Source organism: Podarcis melisellensis (genome assembly GCF_964234715.1).
Source record: "Podarcis melisellensis genome assembly, chromosome: Z".
NCBI lineage: Eukaryota > Metazoa > Chordata > Lepidosauria > Squamata > Lacertidae > Podarcis > Podarcis melisellensis.
In genome coordinates, this window is record NC_138547.1 from 40,410,819 (window position 1) to 40,429,042 (window position 18,224).

At 42.8% G+C, this 18,224-nt stretch overlaps 1 protein-coding gene across 6 annotated transcripts in view; it reads left to right on the top strand.

Annotated features, from left to right (window-relative positions):
* The window catches only part of IL1RAPL2 (interleukin 1 receptor accessory protein like 2), a 491,998-nt gene that overhangs the window by 375,176 nt on the left and 98,598 nt on the right, over positions 1-18,224 (top strand). For all 6 annotated transcript variants that reach the window (XM_081897611.1, XM_081897612.1, XM_081897610.1 and 3 more), the window contains one exon: positions 4,422-4,496. In XM_081897611.1, the coding sequence (XP_081753737.1) occupies positions 4,422-4,496 (75 nt within the window). The remainder of the gene's footprint in view (positions 1-4,421; positions 4,497-18,224) is intronic.

The following is an 18,224-nucleotide window of genomic DNA, read 5'->3' on the forward strand; positions in this document are numbered from 1 at the left end:
CGGCAGGTTCTGGAGCTACTTCGTGTACGAGTTCAGTCTCTTAATGGAGCTACTTTTCTTCAGAATGGAGCATACTAGGATTCGAGACTTTCTAGCATAGGTCAGGACCTCGATATCAGAATGAGGGATAACGGCTCCTTCTGCCCATTGCAGAACGACAGCTCATTACGTTCTTTAGGATGGATGTCAATGGTCCTTGTGTCTTCTGCTGTCCTTTCACAATAGCACCCTACTGTTTCACCATGTTGCAGATTGCCTCTTCTCCAAGAGTTCCTGCAAAAGGAAAAAACTGTACAAAAATTACAGGGGAGGGTGGGAAACACCATGCAAACTTATCAGGAATTGGTTGCCTTTAGCAGTAAACCATACCCCAGCTTCAAGTGCTCAAGAAAGGAAAATAAGTACACATAGAATCTTTGCAGTCAGCCAAAACCAAAGAGCAAAAGATTTCTCCTGGAGAGTTTGCTTTAGATAAAATGGTTGCTATTAGGTTATACATAATTTTATGCACTTCTGGTTCAAAGGTACTTGACTTTTATGCCCCAAGTTTTCAGAAGAATGATCGTGGGGAAGTGAAGTTCAAGCAATATCAAATGAATGCACACACACATGCACACAAAGATACACACACACACACACACACACACACATATATGTACATGCATGTTTTGTTTCTGCTTGTGTTGCTTACCACCTACAGCAAACCTCACCCCTTTATCAACCCACCGACTCCTAGACTTTGTGAAACCTTACATGCTAATCCAAAGTGGGGAACCTTTATAGCTCCCACCCTGTGGTCCAGCTTCAACTGATGGGCACAGCAACTCACAAATCAATTGCAAAAAAAGTATATTAGTCAAAACTACATACAAAAATGCATTTATTAGGAGAAATTTGCCCCCCAAATGCTGATGAATTTTCCTGAGGATTTTTTTTAAAAAAAGAATTCGAAATTGTTCTGGAAAATTAGAGAATGGAATATAAGATTGGGGGGGGCATAAGAAACTCTAAGAACCAAAATTGACAGATTTGTCCAGGTACTTCTATCTCCTAAGATCCTTCATTTTATACTAGATTGAAGGATTCCCCCCTATTTTCACCCTACTCCTCATCCAAACTTTAAATAATAAGTCAGGCCTTGAGCTCAGGCTTTCAGTCTAAAAGGCACAGCACAAAGGGGAAAAGGATTAGGAGAGAGGAGTGTGGAAAGAAAACTCTTGCTACCCATTGTTGCTCCCACTGTGGGTGGGACACAGAGCAGGGTCTCGGCATCAGATCTTAGGGAGCAGCCAAGTTGATATGGGAGTTGGCAGTGCTGGTCCTAAGCCATTCAGAGCTTTAAAACTATTCGCCAGTATCTTGAATTGTGCCCTAGATTGAACTCTCTGGCCAGAGCCAATTTGAAGTCACATAAATTAGTCCTTGATATCTATACTGAAGCAAATTAGGATTTGAGAATTGTGCTATGATCCATCCCACAGCTTTTGAAAATTCTCAACAGAGATAGCACCATATATGATTAGGTAGCAATGACAGCTCTTCCTTCTTCCTCTAATAGCATTCAGAGGTACTGAGTGCGTTAGCAAAAGAAATTGATTATTAGGTTCCTGCAATCAACTTTCTGCTCCTCAGCTATTCCAAAAGTAATTTAATTGTTTCAGTGGGCTGGATGTTTCCTAGGGGCCCACTGTCACTTTTGAGTTTGGAATGAGGTGCCTTGCGCCAATTCCATTCTTACAAATGGAATTTCCCATTTTGCTCTAATAAAATTGTACGTGTAAGCAACATAAGTCTTAGGAGATCCACTCATGATTATTATGCCTGGGTAAACAGAACTTTTCATCCGAATGTATCCTGCTTGTATGTAGGGAAGGAGATAACTGAAAATCTGCTCTGAAAGTCTGATACGAATACTGGAATGTTATTTTATTAGAAGTGGATTGGGGAAGGTAGAGCTTCTATAGGTCTGCACCTCAGCTTGGTGAGGTGATTATAATTCCAAGAGTCTAGATCTGCCATTTGAATTTTCTGGGTTCAGGTAGGGGCTTTGGGCAGAGATTGCACAGAATGCTTATCAGTGGCATCTCCAGGTAGGACTGGCAATGCACCCTCTTTGAAACACTGTAAAGCCACTGTTATTCAGCAGGGGTTGATCTCTTACCTGCTTTTGGAAGCAGGTACCTATGCTAGCCAAATACCTTCCCTTTAACTTAGAGAAAAGGCAAGCAAGAGGAGGCATGATAGACATTTATGGAATTATACATGGCATGGAGAAAGTGGAAAGTTTTTCTCCCTCTCTCATAACACTAGAACTCATGAACATCCACTGAAGTTGAATGTTGGAAGATTTATGTCAGATAAAAGAAAGTATTTCTCCATGCAGCAGATAGTTAAACTATGGAACAAGTTTCCCCAGGAGGCAGTGATGGCCAACAACTTGGATGGCTTTAAAAGAAGATTAGACAAATACCTAAAGGAGAGGGCTATCAATGGCTACTTGCCATGATGGCTATATGCTCTACTTCCACAGTTGGAGGCAGCAATGATTCCAAATAGCTGCGCTGGAAACCATAGAAGGGGAGAGGGCTCCTGCAGTCATATGAGAGCCAGCATGGTGTAGTGGTTAAGAGGGTAGTCTTGCAATCTGGTGAACCGGGTTCGCGTCTCCGCTCCTCCACATGCAGCTGCTGGGTGACCTTGGGCCAGTCACACTTCTTGAAGTCTCTCAGCCCCACTCACCTCACAGAGTGTTTGTTGTGGGGGAGGAAGGGAAGGAGAATTTTAGCCACTTTGAGACTCCTTAGGGTAGTGATAAAGCAGGATATCAAATCCAAACTCTTCTTCTCTTCTTCATATTCTGCTTCCTGGTTTCCCACAGGCATCTGGTTGGCCACTATGAGAACACGATGCTGCACTAGATGGACCATTGGCCTGATCCAGCAGGCTATTGTTATGTTCCCATTTCATCCCTTCAGGCTGATAGGCTCCTAGTGAGACAGAGAGACAGGAAGAGGGGAGACCAGGAAAAATGGGGGAAGGGAAGGAGTTTTGAGAAGGGGTTATAATAGTAATAATAATACACCCATCTGGCCGGGTTCCCCCAGCTACTCTGGGCAACTTACTATGTGAAAACATAGTAAAACATTAAAAACTTCCTGATACAGGGCTGCCTTCAAGTGTCTTCTGAAAGTTATGTAGTCCTTTATCTCCTTGACATCTGAAGGGAGGGTGTTCCACAGGGAGGGTGCCACTACTGAGAAGGCCCTCTTCCTGGTTCCCTGTAACTTTGCTTCTCGCAGTGAGGGAACCAGCAGAAGAATCTCAGAGGAGGACCTCAGTGTCTGGGCTGAGCAATGGGGGTGGAGACACGCCTTCAGATATACTAGGCCAAGGCCATTTAGAAATGATGGAAGCAGATGGAAGGAGATAGTAAGGGAAGAGGAGAACATGGGCTATACAAAATAAAAAATGCTTTATATGGGGAAATTGCTTGGGGGGGCAGTATATGCCATTCTAAACTCTACAGAGGGTGGTGAATACAGCACATGATATGGGCTGTCCCTTGAGTCCGCTAGATGACATCATAAGGGATCGTTGCCTTAGGAGATCAAGAAAAATGCTCAGGGATGACTCACACCCCAGCCATCACCTCTTTAATCTTCTACCCTCAGGCAGGAGATATAGAAGTATAATCAGCCATACCAACAGGCTAAAAAATAGCTTCTATCTGTGGGCTGTTAGGCTGTTGAACGGAAAATAACATAGTAAAATTGACTTGCGAGGTGGTGTGTTGTTTAATAAGAGATTGAGTGTTGGGGGAGGAGAGAGGCTCATTTAATTTCATTGTACACAGGTTGCACAATGACAATAAAGGTGTTGTTATACAGAAATACAATTGGGGGGAAATTGCACTAAACTGCTGGCAAATTTTATGAGGATTTTTTTAAAAGCAAATTGTTGCACAAATGTGAAGAACTGAATTTAAGATTTTAAAAAATAGAAACCTGAAGAAGTTAAATTAACAGATTTGTCCAATCTTAGCTGCCCACATGGGCTTATTTAGGGGGAAGGGGCATAGCTCAGTGGTTGGGCATCTACTTCCCATGCCAAAGGTTTTAGCTTCCATTGCCAACATCTCTGGGCAGAGTTAGGAGAAGCCCCTATCTGAAATCCTGGGGAGCAACTGCCAGGCAGTGTCAGAAATACTAAGCTGGGTGGACCAATGGTCTGACTCAGCATGAGGCAGATTTCTATGTCCCTATATTCCTGCTGCAGTCTGACACTACCAAAACAATAAATATAATAAATGTTTGTTGCACCAAGACTACAAAAATGCAGCCATTTGTGACAGCTGTTTTCCTTATTCTGCCATTTGTCTGAAGTTTTCTTCATCCCTCTTTTGTCTCATTTTTCTCTTCTAGCCTTAGTCACTAAGAGGCCTCCTCAGCCTATGTACCCTATGGAGAACCAGACGAGCATGATAGATGTCCAGCTGGGTAAGTTGCATTTTGGGGGGGGATAACAGTCTGGAGAAAATGAATAAAGCCAGAAAAGTTTATTGCTGGCATTACTACATGCAAGTCAATTTGCAGTGCTCTCATTTATAAGGGTGGAATTTATTGCCACAACAGCTGCAGAAAATGGGTTTGCGTAGTGTCAAGGAACTCTGCTAACTGGCTATTTAAGACAATGGGCCTGTAGGTCCTTGGAGAAGATGATGGATGGTGTCACAGGTGTCTGAAATGGCACATGCAACACCCTTTTCTTACTGTGCATGGAGCAAACATGCTTGTAAAATGATGTATTCTTAACAGTACTCAGGGTAGGGGCATGATAGGCAATTATTCAGTTATGGAAAAAGTGGAGAGAGAGAAAGATGGGTTTTCCTTTCTCTCCCATATCACTAGTAAGTAAGTCATCTAATGAAAATATTTTGCAGGAGAACCAGGACAGACAAAAGAATGGGCTTCTTCATACAATGCACAGTGGAGTTAATGACAGGAGAAGGGAACTTTTCCCAACCCAACATTCCACGGGTCACATACTGGGGTTGGGTGAGACCAGGGGCCAAAGTTGGTGGGTAACAAGGCAAAAGTGGGCAGTCCTTGAGGATGTGAAGCAATGTAGCCCAGGAGGAGGCTGAACCCCCTAGTGCTCTGTTGCATAAAACTCCCTCAGAATGACACAACCAATCAGGGCACACCCTACCTCAGCTAACATCATGTCACTCTGTTAGGTTGCTAAGCAACACCTCCGCCGTCTTTCTCTTGGTAGGCTTCAACACTAACAGAAGTAACTCTTGAGTTAGGAACAGAATGATCCTTGCTGCTGTACTTGGAACAAGGAACATACAAAATAAATGGAATCTAAGCAGGCTCTTCAGTAAGTCCAACTAGTTATCTGACCTAATTGCAGTCTCTAGACTTCAGATAATACCTAAAGTTGGCTTTGTTCTTACTAAGAAGCATTTTCTTCCATTCCTTTATATGATGACAAAGATCAAAACAATCCTGTCAAACTGAGACAGAAACTGAAAGCTGGAGTTGCTTTTCTCTCCCCAGCTCCCATTATACGGTGCTCGAAATTTAGAATAAGATTTCAAGAGAGCTACAAAATGAAGAAGATTCTCCAAATCATATTAATTTCCTTTTGCCATGCTAAGGCAGACAATAAGTTAATCCCAAGAGGACAGCCAATCTCACATTCATAAGTTCTGTCTCACAGTTATTTTAGAAAGATCACATAGTCCTTTGACAATAGGCACATTACTGCAAACTCATTTTTGCCTTGGTAAGACAGGAAAGAGTATTAACAGATGTGTGGTTGTCAGGGTGCTCCATCCTACAGGATCTCAGTGGGTGTAACAATATGAAAAGTATTACTAGGCAGACTTCTCAACAGGTGGCAACTGTGGGCAGTTGTTGGGGCCAGTTGAAGCAGATTTATTAGAGTAAATGGGGCATTGCCCACCAATTTCAGTCTGCTTTCCACCTGTACTTTTAATCAGTCCAGAGAGTGGCACTGGCTGTCAACTAACTCTTCAAGAATTCAGCAGGGAGGATGATGGAGACAAACTCGAATTAGCTCTGCCTGTCATTGGCTCTGGCTCCACTTACCACTGGACTCCTTTGTATGCCCAGTCTGTCTCAAAGGACAAAATCTACAACTGGTTGGGGACCCAGCAAAGATGCACTCTTCCATTGACTCCCAAGACAGACAGATGCCAACCAACCAGCCTTGGCGACACTCTGTGTACAAGCTAAACTCCCCTTTCCATTTCTCCTATGCTTGAGCTAACCTAAGACAATGAGTGGCTTTATACCATCAGGCCATTGGTCCATTTAACTCAGTGCTGACCACAATGACTGCCCATCAGCTCACCTGGGTTTCAGACAGAGATGTCTCCCAGCCCTTCCTGGGGAAGCTGGGGATTGAACCTGGAATCTTCCATGCGAAAAGCTGATGCTCTGCCATTGGAACAGCTTTTCTGTTCCTGGTGGCTTCTGCCCAACCATTTCACCTGTTCTTCTGCTTTGCATTCACTACATTTGTGGGTTTTTGTTTTTGGTTAGTCTTGTCTATGATTTTATTGCCACTGCCATCACTATGGATGATAAATTTGATTGATTAAAAGCGCATTCCTCTATGTACCATTTGAACTTATTTTACTTTGTAAAGCATCTTAGTCTTATCTGAAGTAAACATCCTTCTCTTCTGCATTTGTTAACACTTTCACATTCTTAGGATTGAGGTTTTTAAAAATTCAGCCTTTGTTTCATTGAAGAGCATTTGGTCTGACATACTGAGCAATTACCAGAATTTTATTCACCCATTTGTTCCATTTATTAATGACTTCCTGCAAAACATATCAGAAAACTTAATGCTAAAAATGTAAACTAATTTTAAAAAATAAAAGAATTTCCAATATACGAACTATTCTGCAAACTTTCCCAAGCTATTTTCCTATAGATAAAATATTTAGATAGTCCCTTATTCGTTTGGAAAGTTCCTCAAAGTGTGCTTAAATCAAAGCATCAGCCTTGATTGATTTCAGTCCTAAAGCTTTCAGTCCTAAAGATCTGATTCCATTATGGACATGGCTGGGCTCTCCAACACTTTGATAAGGAGGTGAAAGATTTCCTTTGGAGCCTAGTTGGAGCCAGGAAAAATTAATTGCTGAGTGTAGCAGCATTGGGATCAATCCTGCTCTTACCAATTCATTAGTATTTGTTACCACTAAAAATGTAAAAACAGCTCTGTTGGCTTAGATCAAAGGTAACCCAGAAGGAGGGTATCTTAAACTCCCCAGTATCTATTGTCACACTTCAAAGAGGGCTATGGGGTTTGCTAACAATTAAATATATTCAGTGCTTTTTTTCTTTAAAAAAAATATTTAGGGGTACTCTCATTTTCCTCCTCATATTGAAATATGGCCCCTCAATGAGGCCAAACTTAGATTCACAAAATGTTTAGGGGTATGCATACACCTGCGCACACCCCTCCAGAAAAAAGCAGTGAATAAATTTATTCCAGTAACACTCAGGAGCACTTATAGACTGTTCACAGAAAACTGTGACTTCACTCCTACCTTCTTTCAGGGTAATGAGCTGTAGTACAAGTTCTCTATTCTAAGAGAACTTGCATGTGTAGTGGTTAGAACAACCTTTCTCAACCTTGGGTCCCCAATATCCCTGGCCAGCAGGACCAGTGGTCAGGGATCATGGGAGCTGTAGTCCAACAACATCTGGGAACCCAAGGTTGAGAAAGGCTGGGTTAGAGTGTTGGACTATAGGGAAATAAGGGTTCAAATCCTCACTCAGCCATTAATACGACTTTGGGCCAGTTGCTGCCCTTGAGTCTAACCTACCTCATATGGTTGTTGTGAGGATAATATGGAGAAAGGGAGAACCATGTATGTCACTTTAATCAAATGGGTAATGATGATGATTATTGATGCTGGTGGTGACAGGTGGTTCTCCTCTGACTGGAGCACAGCCCCAGAGAATGATTCCAGTGGCGTAGCATGGGGGTACAGGGGGGGCCGGCCGCACCGGGCGCAACATCTGGGGGGCGCTCGCACTCACAGCTCTCTGCCCCTACTAAAATCCACGGGTTAGGGGGCGCAAATTACTTGCCTTGCCCCGGGTCCTGACAACCCACGCTACGCCACTGGATGATTCCTCAAGGTCCCTACCCTTTGTATTTCTCCAGAATATCCACCTATTGCTTCTCCCTCAACAGTTCCAGATTCATGTAGCCATGCTTCCCAGGTCAGGACATCTGACATTCATTGACTGGGTTTCCCCAGAAAGAAGGGCACCAGGGGAAAAACCTGGAACAAGCTCCCTTCCTGGCAAACAGGGGAGCTCTGCAGAAGTGAGAGGGGGAAATTGCTTCAATTTGCATTTCAATGTGAACATACCTGTCTTCACACCTCCCAAAATAGTACATGAACTGATACACAAGCATCCTTCAAAACTGCAGTGAAAGTCTCCAATCAGAAAATGTGCATGTAGTGCATATATTGAGGGGAAGTCTGCATGAAAATCCACATAATACTGCATGACGTTAGGAGACCCTGATTACAAAAATGTGTATATCGATGAGACAAAACTTCAAAATCCAAAAGCAAGCAGCAGGCCGGGGGAAGGGGGAGGGCAGCTGCATGCACTTGTCTCAGGCCTTGGAGGACCAGGGCCCCCCATTAGGGACTGCCCGCTTTTTCTGTTTGTGTTTATAACTTTATTATAGCAAGACTCCCACCCTGGGCCTCAAACAAGCTCTACATGGGCCTGGCAAGCCCCCATTGTGGCAGTTGAGCTTTGCTGGGTCATCAGACTAAAGGCCCTTCTAATCCCACACCCAATCCAGGGTATATTGCTACTGAGAAATGCTTGTCTTCCCCCCACATAACTTTGAAGTAGTACCTGGGATGTGGTTATATAAGTATCACAGCCCCTATTGTATAGAACCAGTGGTGTCAATGATGGTGAGAAACATGTATCCTTTCTGCCTGAAGTCATTTAAAGGTTAGCACACACAGGTCCCTGGGAAGCTCCCAAAAAACTGGCAGACTTAACTTGATTATGGGGTCGGAGGGGAGAGAAGTCTATTGGTGGAAAAGTTTTCCCATTGCCAACGCAATAGGTTTTCTGTTTTACATTAATGAATGCACTTGAACGATTTGCAATTCAACCTGTTTTCAGAAAACAACAAATAGAAAATGATATCGACTGAAATGCATTTCTTGCTCATGGTTAGGCTTTGAGAACTTGGCAACGTTCATTTTTATGAGGTGTTATTTGAGGCATTGCTGCGGGTGGGGTGGAGGTTTGCATTTAGGTGCTAGAGGGAGGAACAGAAATTAAAACTGGGTTAAGTTTGCATCCCATTCTCACCCTTATTAGAAAAAAAAGAAAAGATCCAACTTTTGAAATGGATTCACACTGTGACTTTTATGGTCTTTTTGCTGGGCTTGTCATGAGAATGAGTTATTAGAATGTGAATGGCTCATATACTCTGTAAATTACAGGATAGTAACATTCTGCTGTGCTATTTTGACCTTTTCAACATTCTGCAATTTGCTAGGCTGTGCCATTCAGCATTTTCCCTTGTTTACAGCTTTGCTAAATGGACGAGAAGTGGCAGAACAGGCAGCCAATCAAAATATACAGTATTGGTAAAGGTCAAGATCGTGCATCATGCTACTTTCCCCACAGTTGGCTATCAAAGATTAGGGCATCTAGATTAGCTTAATGGGCTTCTTTTTATGAGAGTGGAAGGGAGGGGGGAAATGGGATTTCCTAATTGGTTTCAATAGGGCAACAATAGAGCATTAATAATGAGAAAGTGTTAATTAAATTCCCCTAGAGTATAACAATATGGTGTTGGGTTCCTTAGGCAGAAAAGTCACACGGTTGGGTGCTGCCAGCAGGTGATCTAACTTGGGTAGCTTGGTCATCTTTGCCACCCTGTCAGTTTTACCATACAGCGAGGGCATCAATGCGCTTAAATGGTAATCTACATTGGCACTTTGTGTAGCGCAAGGATTGTCAACCAGAGTTGGCACATTTGGAATTCTGAGAAAGTGCTGTGGGTGCCAGTCACAAAATGGCTGCCCTATGGCCTAGCTTCAATTTTAGTCAGCAGCAGTTGACACAAATCCACATGCCCTTCTCTATCCTCCATCCAGGCAGGTGAGAGGCATTATCAGAGTTCAAGGGCGCATTCCAGCCAAACAAAAACACTCAAGGAGGATGTCAAGGAAGTCAGGTGAGGGGTGTGACTGAATAGGTGTGCTGCCTAAAGAGATTTTCTTGAGGGCCAGACAGAGAGGGCCTGGGCCTGAGGTCTACCACCCTGCACCAGAGCAATGCAGCCAGAGCACTGTAAGAAATTAGAGCTGGCAGTATTGCTTGAACATAGTGATGGGATGGAAACTTGATTCATTTATTTAGAAACATTTACATACTGATAAATACTTCCAAAAAGCTCTGAGCAGGAAACCTACCCAAAGTCACACTTCCTGTAACAAATACACGAACGGAAACATAGCCACCTTTCAGCATCTGCACTTCTCCAAATTTTGCACTGCAGTTTTCCAGCCAAGTAATTTGCAAAAAATGCATATGCATAACTAGGGCAAAATGTTCATAAAAATGCACATGTTAGTGAAAATAACATGCAAAGAAATGGATTCTATTGGGGAACATTGCTTTGCAAAAATGTGCACTTTAGGCAAAAGTGTGTGTATTAGGAGCAATCTGTACTAAATGTTGATGAAATTTCATGAGGACTTGCATACTTATCTAGAAATACAGATAACGGAACATAAGATTGGAAAAATGAGAAACTGGAAGAAACCAGGATTGACAGATAAAACCATTCCTACCTGCTCAGTGCAAAACAGAGGGCTTGGGGGCGATGCTGGAGCACTGTGTGCTAACAGCTTTGTGCTAATGTCATGTGCTGATGTTGGGCATGGACAGGAGCTGTGGGCAGAGAGGTCACAATGCATCTCTATGTGCAAAGTTCATAGATGTCCATTGTGGCTTTGGGGGGGAATCCTTGTAAAGTACTGACCCTCATTTTGCTTCCCCCTCCAATAGAGATCTATTTGGCCAGCATGTAAATAAATATCAGTTTAATTTTAGCAGTGCTCCAGCCTAACAGTTTACTTCAAGGGACTCCAATTATGTGGCTCGCAAATGTTGCTGCATGCTTTACTGCTCAAGCTTCCTCCGATTCTCTGCTAACTCAAAGCATTTTCCATCCTTCACTGCCCAAGCTGAATAGTTTATGGGTACGGAATTTACATATATTACAGCCATCCATGATTAAGCTACAAATTATAGTTCACTGATCCGGAGACAATGACTAGAGATGGGTGAATAATTAATTAACAACAGGTAATTTATTCAGTGGATTTCAGCCTTCTTCTCTGTTCGCGAATTGGACATGTAGAGACAGAACGGGGTTTTCTGCAGTGTATTCAAATGATTTTGGTAAATAAGTCTGCCTATCCAGCCCAGCCCTCGCCTGACTCCTGGCAAACATTCATTATATCTAATCCAGAAATTGGATGTTCTGATGGAAACTTTCAGCCTTCCTCTAAGGTCTGCTTCCCTTTCATGATTGATGGGTCTAGGCCCTTAAACACAGAGAGATGTTTTATATAAGGTGTTCTAATGAATTTGCTCATTCAGCTTTAGATTCTACAAATACAGGGGTGGGGCTACCCGCTTCTAGGCAGGACTTGTTGCTGTGTTTGTGTTTGGACAAGAACAGTAACATGATGATGCTACTGGTCCTTAGGCTCTATATCAGGGTAGGAAAGTTCAGACTTCTGGGGGATACCCAGGCCTATCCTGGACCCCTGGAGTCATCCTAGGCCATACAGCATACAACTCTCATGTATTTTTTAATTCTTTTTTCAGGCTGCTTGGAGTGTATGCAAAGCATACACTCAGACTTTTTTACATCTTTAAGTTTCATTCTGGTGGGTACCTTGTGCCCAGGCAGGGCCAACCCACCCATGCAGCAAGGTGAGGCTGCATCCTTGGGTGGCGAGAGGCACAGGGACAGCAGATCTGGCCTCCAAGCTTCAAGTTAGAAGAAAGGAGATTAGGCTAAACACCAGGAAGAGCTTTCTGAGGGTCAGAGTCGTTTGGCAGTAGAACAGACTCCCTCAGAAGGTGGTGGACTCTCCTTCCTTGGAGGGTTTTAAACAGAGGTTGGGTAATCATGGATGCTTTAGCTGAGATTCCTTCATAGCAGGGGGTTGGACTAGATGACTCTTGGGGTCCCTTCCAGCTCTACAGTTCTGTGATTCTATGAATGCATCACCTACTGTTGCTACTGCTGCCACAGTGGCAGCAACGGCTGTGGTGCACTCCTTGGAGGCTGGATCTGTCTCCTCTTTGGCACACACCCCCAATCCCTCCTCCCAACTCTAGGGAAGAAATGGTGGGAGTCTTCTTTAATTCCCACTTGATTTGATTCCCTCCTTGTTCCCGTAGATCTTTATTGCCTCCATTGTTCCAGATGTAGATATTCACTCACCCCCTTCTTCTCTGGTGGGGGAGCACCCATTTTGTGTTTCTCAGGTGCCAAAATGTATCATGTCCCAGGCTATTTTCTGCCTTTTTGCCATCTCTTGTGGGGGCTGGTCTTCTCATTGCCAAATGGCCTTGATTAGCAGTAGACAGTATGGAAACTGACAAGAGCATTCTCCCTGGGCATGCTATTTTTTCATTAGATGACTACATTTGCAAAGAGATGCTAGGATGACAGATGTGTTGATTTGTGCCCCGAATCCACATGCTTAATTTACATGATAACTGATACCTGGAGAGGGTGGTGCTAGTGAGGAAAGCAGGCACTTGACAAGAGATAGCCAATATGTGATTGGCTTATCATCACCTCCCAGCTTGACTCTTGTTGGTAGTTAATCGTTTGGCGTGATAAGAGGAAATCAGTGATTACTGATAGGCTATAATAGCAGCTTCTTTCTAAAAGATAAGGATGGAAAACTATGGCAACTGGAAATGGAAGAGGAATATTGTTATATTATATAAACACCGCAAATAAATTCATGGTGGGGGGGTTAGCCTGGAAGTTGTGAGGTTGGACTGGATCAGTATTATGGCTGACACGTATTTATAATTAAAATTGGGGAATCTCTATTAGACTTCTTGGATGGGAAGGAAAAGTAATGAATCTGTGCTGCCTGGACTGAACATTGGGAAAACATCAGCAGAAGGAGGAATAAATGGATATTAACCTGGATTGAATATTGGGCTGTTATGAGGAATGTTTGCTGGCACAACTGATGGATGGATAGTTAGAGAACACATCTTTTTTCTGAATGGGGCAAAAGTTAAAGACATATCTGTGAGAGAGGACCTTGTATTCTTCTCTCTTCTCTTTATTATTATTTGTGTAGATTAGCTTGTCTAATAGCAGGTTATCACCTTTAGGTTGTCAAATGATAAGTGCTTCTAGGTGTTCTGCTACCTGTAAGCCTGCAGGTGGTAAACATCACACATCTCGCTGAAAGTAGTGATATAAGAAACACTTCCCTTCCCTCCTGTTCCCCTCCCTCCAGAACAAACAGATCTTACTGTGGAACACCACATTTTTTTATGGGACATTGGTGAATGCCTCTTATTTCTGAGCACTGTAAATGCAACAGGGCCTCCTTTTATGAAATTTTGATCCAGGAACCTTACCATTTGTACATAGCACTGTTGACAACATATACTTTGTTGGGGGGGGGGTGTTTTGTTTTTTGGAAATCATAGATGATCTTTTTTTAAAAAAAAAGGAAAGAAAAGAAAATCAAAGGCATCTGACTTTTTAGAAGACAATAATGGGTGATTATGAGATTAAAAAAGGGAGAAATAGAACAGCTGGCTAAGTCTATCATTTTTATATGTTTTACTTCTTTCCACTACATTCTTGATTGAAATCACCAGTTTTCAGCACTAAAGCTGATTGTTTTGAACCTAATTTAGATCCTGATTCAAATTAGAATGAGACACAAGGGTAACTGTAGTGGATGCCCCCTGTAATTCAAACAGCTCAGCAGAAAGCTATGTCTCTGGTCTCAGCGCACCTGTTTTGTGCAGAAACAGGCAAATCTGGCCAACCCTTGGTTTGTGCCTAAGAATAGTTTGGGTCACTGGACAGTTTTAACTTTTTGGCATCAGCTCCAGCAATTCCTCCCTAGCTTTAAAAATCTTAGCTTCACCAACAAAATGCCTCTTTGCATTTCCCCTCCCCAGTTTGTTCTGAAAGGAGACTAAAGTCTGGCTCACACATGTGTGTCCATTGCTGATTTACTCAACATCTGATTACTGTTGTCCATACAGTGGTACCTCGGGTTAAGAACTTAATTTGTTCCGGAGGTCCGTTCTTAACCTGAAACTGTTCTTGACCTGAAGCACCACTTTAGCTAATGGGGCCTCCTGCTGCCGCCGCACTGCTGGCATGCGATTTCTGTTCTCATCTTGAAGCAAAGTTCTTAACCTGAGGTACTATTTCTGGGTTAGCGGAGTCTGTAACCTGAAGCGTCTGTAACCTGAAGCGTCTGTAACCCGAGGTACCACTGTATATGTAAAGTATCTTTGTTCAAAATTATTATTTATGGGTTGACATATCTGTCTCTAGTGATGTCTATGTGTTGGCTTATCCATACATTCAATTTTTTGTGGATTGGCACAGAGCCCTGATTAAAAATGGTATGATACTTTGGAAGATTCAATTTCTGATCTGAAAATTAACCAGAAACCACCAATTCTATCTGGCTAGCTTTCCCCAAGGGCTTTCTTTTTGGGGGGGGGGGATGATAAAAAGCTAGACATGTGATGCACCCCAGTGAAAGCAAGTGAGAACACCTGTATTTAGATGTGTACTTTGACATGCATCCCAGAAGTAATGGATAGCAGCCATGCTTCAATCTGCATGTTGATGCACATCCCACAGAAAGTCAATGGAGAGGCAGGCTCTCCATTGAAATATGTATCCTACTGAAAATAATCCCACATTAAGATGCACATCCAATTTCCAGGGATTTCCAAGATTTCCTATAACATGGATGTGGATATCCAAGACTATGGGGTAGAAAAGTGGGAACCTCTGTGGAAGTAAAGGGCCAGATTTCACACACAAATAATCCTCGTATTTGTTTCTGATTGTACTCATTGCAGAACAGACTGTCTTGTTGATCTGTTGTGTATGTAATGGTATGAAAACTCATAAACATCTCCTGGCTTACTTTTCAAGTGCTCTTAATCTTTTTCCAAAAGCAAACTGTAGCCAACAGTTTAATCCTTGTGTACATAATGCCTCTGTAGCTAGTAAGGTCACCAAAATAGGCAGAGAATAGCAAGGAAAGCACATTAATAAATGATGCAGAAGTATCAGAGGGGAAAACTACATTTAAATATTCCCTCTTTTTTCTTTTTCTTTTTTTTGAAAAGGTAGGGCTTGCTGGGGATTCGGGGGGGATGTGTCTCGCACGAAGACACATATCAAGTGTCTAGATAATAAGTGACACAGCAGAGAAGGGATTTGGCGAGCGTCGCCTCTACTCTCTGTGCACTGAGCAAAGATTTTTCATTTCATCCATCATTCACAGCTCACTGCAGTGCTTCCAAAAGTCACTTAAACTTATCCTGCCTAGGAAACTATGGGATGGAGAGAAGCCAAGAAATCCGTACTGTGTTCCCTCTTATCACACTAAGTCTGTTACAAGCTGGCTTGGAGTCATGATTGTTAGCAGGATTGATACGTATTGACGAATGAATGCCGTGTTCCAAGTCTAGGCAACGTCTGCTGCGTTTTCCCTTATCCCTGAAATAAATGGTGTTGCATTTCCCCCTGAAAGTTCCAGCTGTAGCCTTTTATAAAAAGAGACTTTGTAAGCACTGACAACTTGATGGTAGACATTGAACAAAAGAAAATTGGAGGGTTTTTGTTTTTTTTTTAAGTATCTTCCTGGACACCTTCCTAAACTCTTGAGGAAATGGAAAAGTTTATGTATGGGTTTTTTTAAATAACCCCCCCCCCCAAAGTTCCTGTCAATCAAATATATAGAAAGTAGGGGGCTGGGTTGACACTTGCTGTCCTCCTTTCCCCACTGTTCCATGTATCCGTTGGGTCAATACAACACCATGGACAGTTCCACACAAGCAACTTGCTTCTCTTTCTCCTCCTTGCCAAGCTCAACTCCCTTGGTCTGGATACTGTGGTTTATAAAGGTCCAGCCATGGCCTGAATATGAGCTTTTATTTACCTTTCTCTGGACTCCCACCTGGTGAGCTCCCTGCATAGTTGGGCAGGCATAGCGATACAGGATGCCCTCCATTCATCTCCTGAGTCAGGCTGGGAGGATGGCATCTGTCAGAGTCCTGGTTTGGGATCTTCATGTTCCAGCACACCAGGCTCAAGATCTATTGGCTTTGAACCATCAGCATTAGGGACCTAGATCACTTCTGCAGCTGGTGGTTCAGCAGCCTTGTGCTCAGCTGGCTCTTCTTCCTCCTAGTCTCAGCTCAAGGCCAGGACCATGAAGCCAACTTCCAGCTAGTTCATTATCTTCTTCAACTGGCAGTAGGTCACCAGAGTTTCAGATATGGGACTTTTCCAGCCTTACCTGGAGATGTTAGGGTTGAAGCTTCGACCTTCTGTGTAACATGAAGTTACCTGATTGTCAGGGCTTGTTCATTGTTGTTGTTTCATGGCGTGACAGATGCATAAGTATGTGTTACTATGAATCCCTAGAGCCTGGAAGGAGCATAAGTTTCTTTTCATTGCTGGTGAAGACTGAGGTCACCCATCATAGATATGACAGCTGTTCATACTGAAATGCAGTGGTCCAAGTGGTCGCAGTACTAGACCAGTGTTAGTCAATGGTCAGGGATGATGGGAGTTGTACTCCAGCAACATCGGGAGACTTGAGGTTGGAGAACTCTGCACTAAACAGCATTCCCAATAGGCTGTGGGTTGGCATCTCTTTTCAGAAGCCCACCTCCAACCTCTACAGCTCCAAATGTATATCTCATTCATTTTGTCAGGGGATACAGAAGCTGGGTGCCTGGTGCCCATATTTATCACATTCTACAAAACCTGAAATACTGCACCTCACTCCCCATCCCCAAAAAAGGATTCTTGGAATGACAGGACCATCACTGTTGACCAGTGGTGAATGCAGAAAATCCTTGCATCCATGAAGCAATTACAAGCAGATTCTCTTTTTCAAAACAATCAAACAATCAAAACAAAAAACAAAGCCATTTCAAGGCAAGATATTGTAAAGTAAGACGAGAACAAACAAGAGATTTTACAAAAGTGCCATAGTGCGGGTGGGAAGGGAAGAACTCTATGCGATCCTTCCTTTAAAAATAAGGATGTTATATAACACCGCCTCTATTTTGTTTTGTAAAATAGTGGTAGTTACATAATTTCGTTCTCAGTTTCTATACTTTGTGAACAAATTCCTTTACAGACAGCTGAAGCAAACACGTGCAAATGCTTGGGGTGGGAAATCCTGAAGTGGCAACACAGAAGCCCCCCCCCCCCCAGCAGCCTTTGTTTCAGCAAGGCAGCAAGAGCAGCCAATATGGCGTGGCCAAGTTCAATGATTATATTTCATATAATTGCTGTTGCGCATCTGATGAATCCTGTTGCAGTGAAGAAAGTCAATCCTTGGGGACCTATTATTCTTGGCATGGACCAGATGTCTGGAAGTAATCCTCCTGTTTGCTGTTTCATTATCCTGTAACATAGATTGATCCCTACTGAATTACCCAAGAGTTGAAGGAGCAAAGTTCACAGCTAGAGCTATAATGGGAAATATGGATCATCACAGTTTTCTCTTCTTATTTCTGTTTCGTATGCTTCCCTATGATTTTCAGACCCCTTAACACTCACAACTAGTCAAATGTCTCCTGCTTCTTTAAGCAACTACATACCTCAGTGTCCCCCCCATGCTTGGAACTCTCCCTCTGAGGAGTTTGGTGGTTCCACCTCATTCTTGTCCTTCAAGGCCCTCCTCAAAATTCAGGAAATCCAACTGCATAATCCTTTAGTTTTCCATTTCCAACCAGAATGAAACTTGAATATTGATTATTTGTTTTTAATGTTATTTCCTTGAGTTTGTATCTCATCTTTCTTCAGTCATGGAACCTAAGATGGCATACAAGTAGTTTGAAGGTATATGT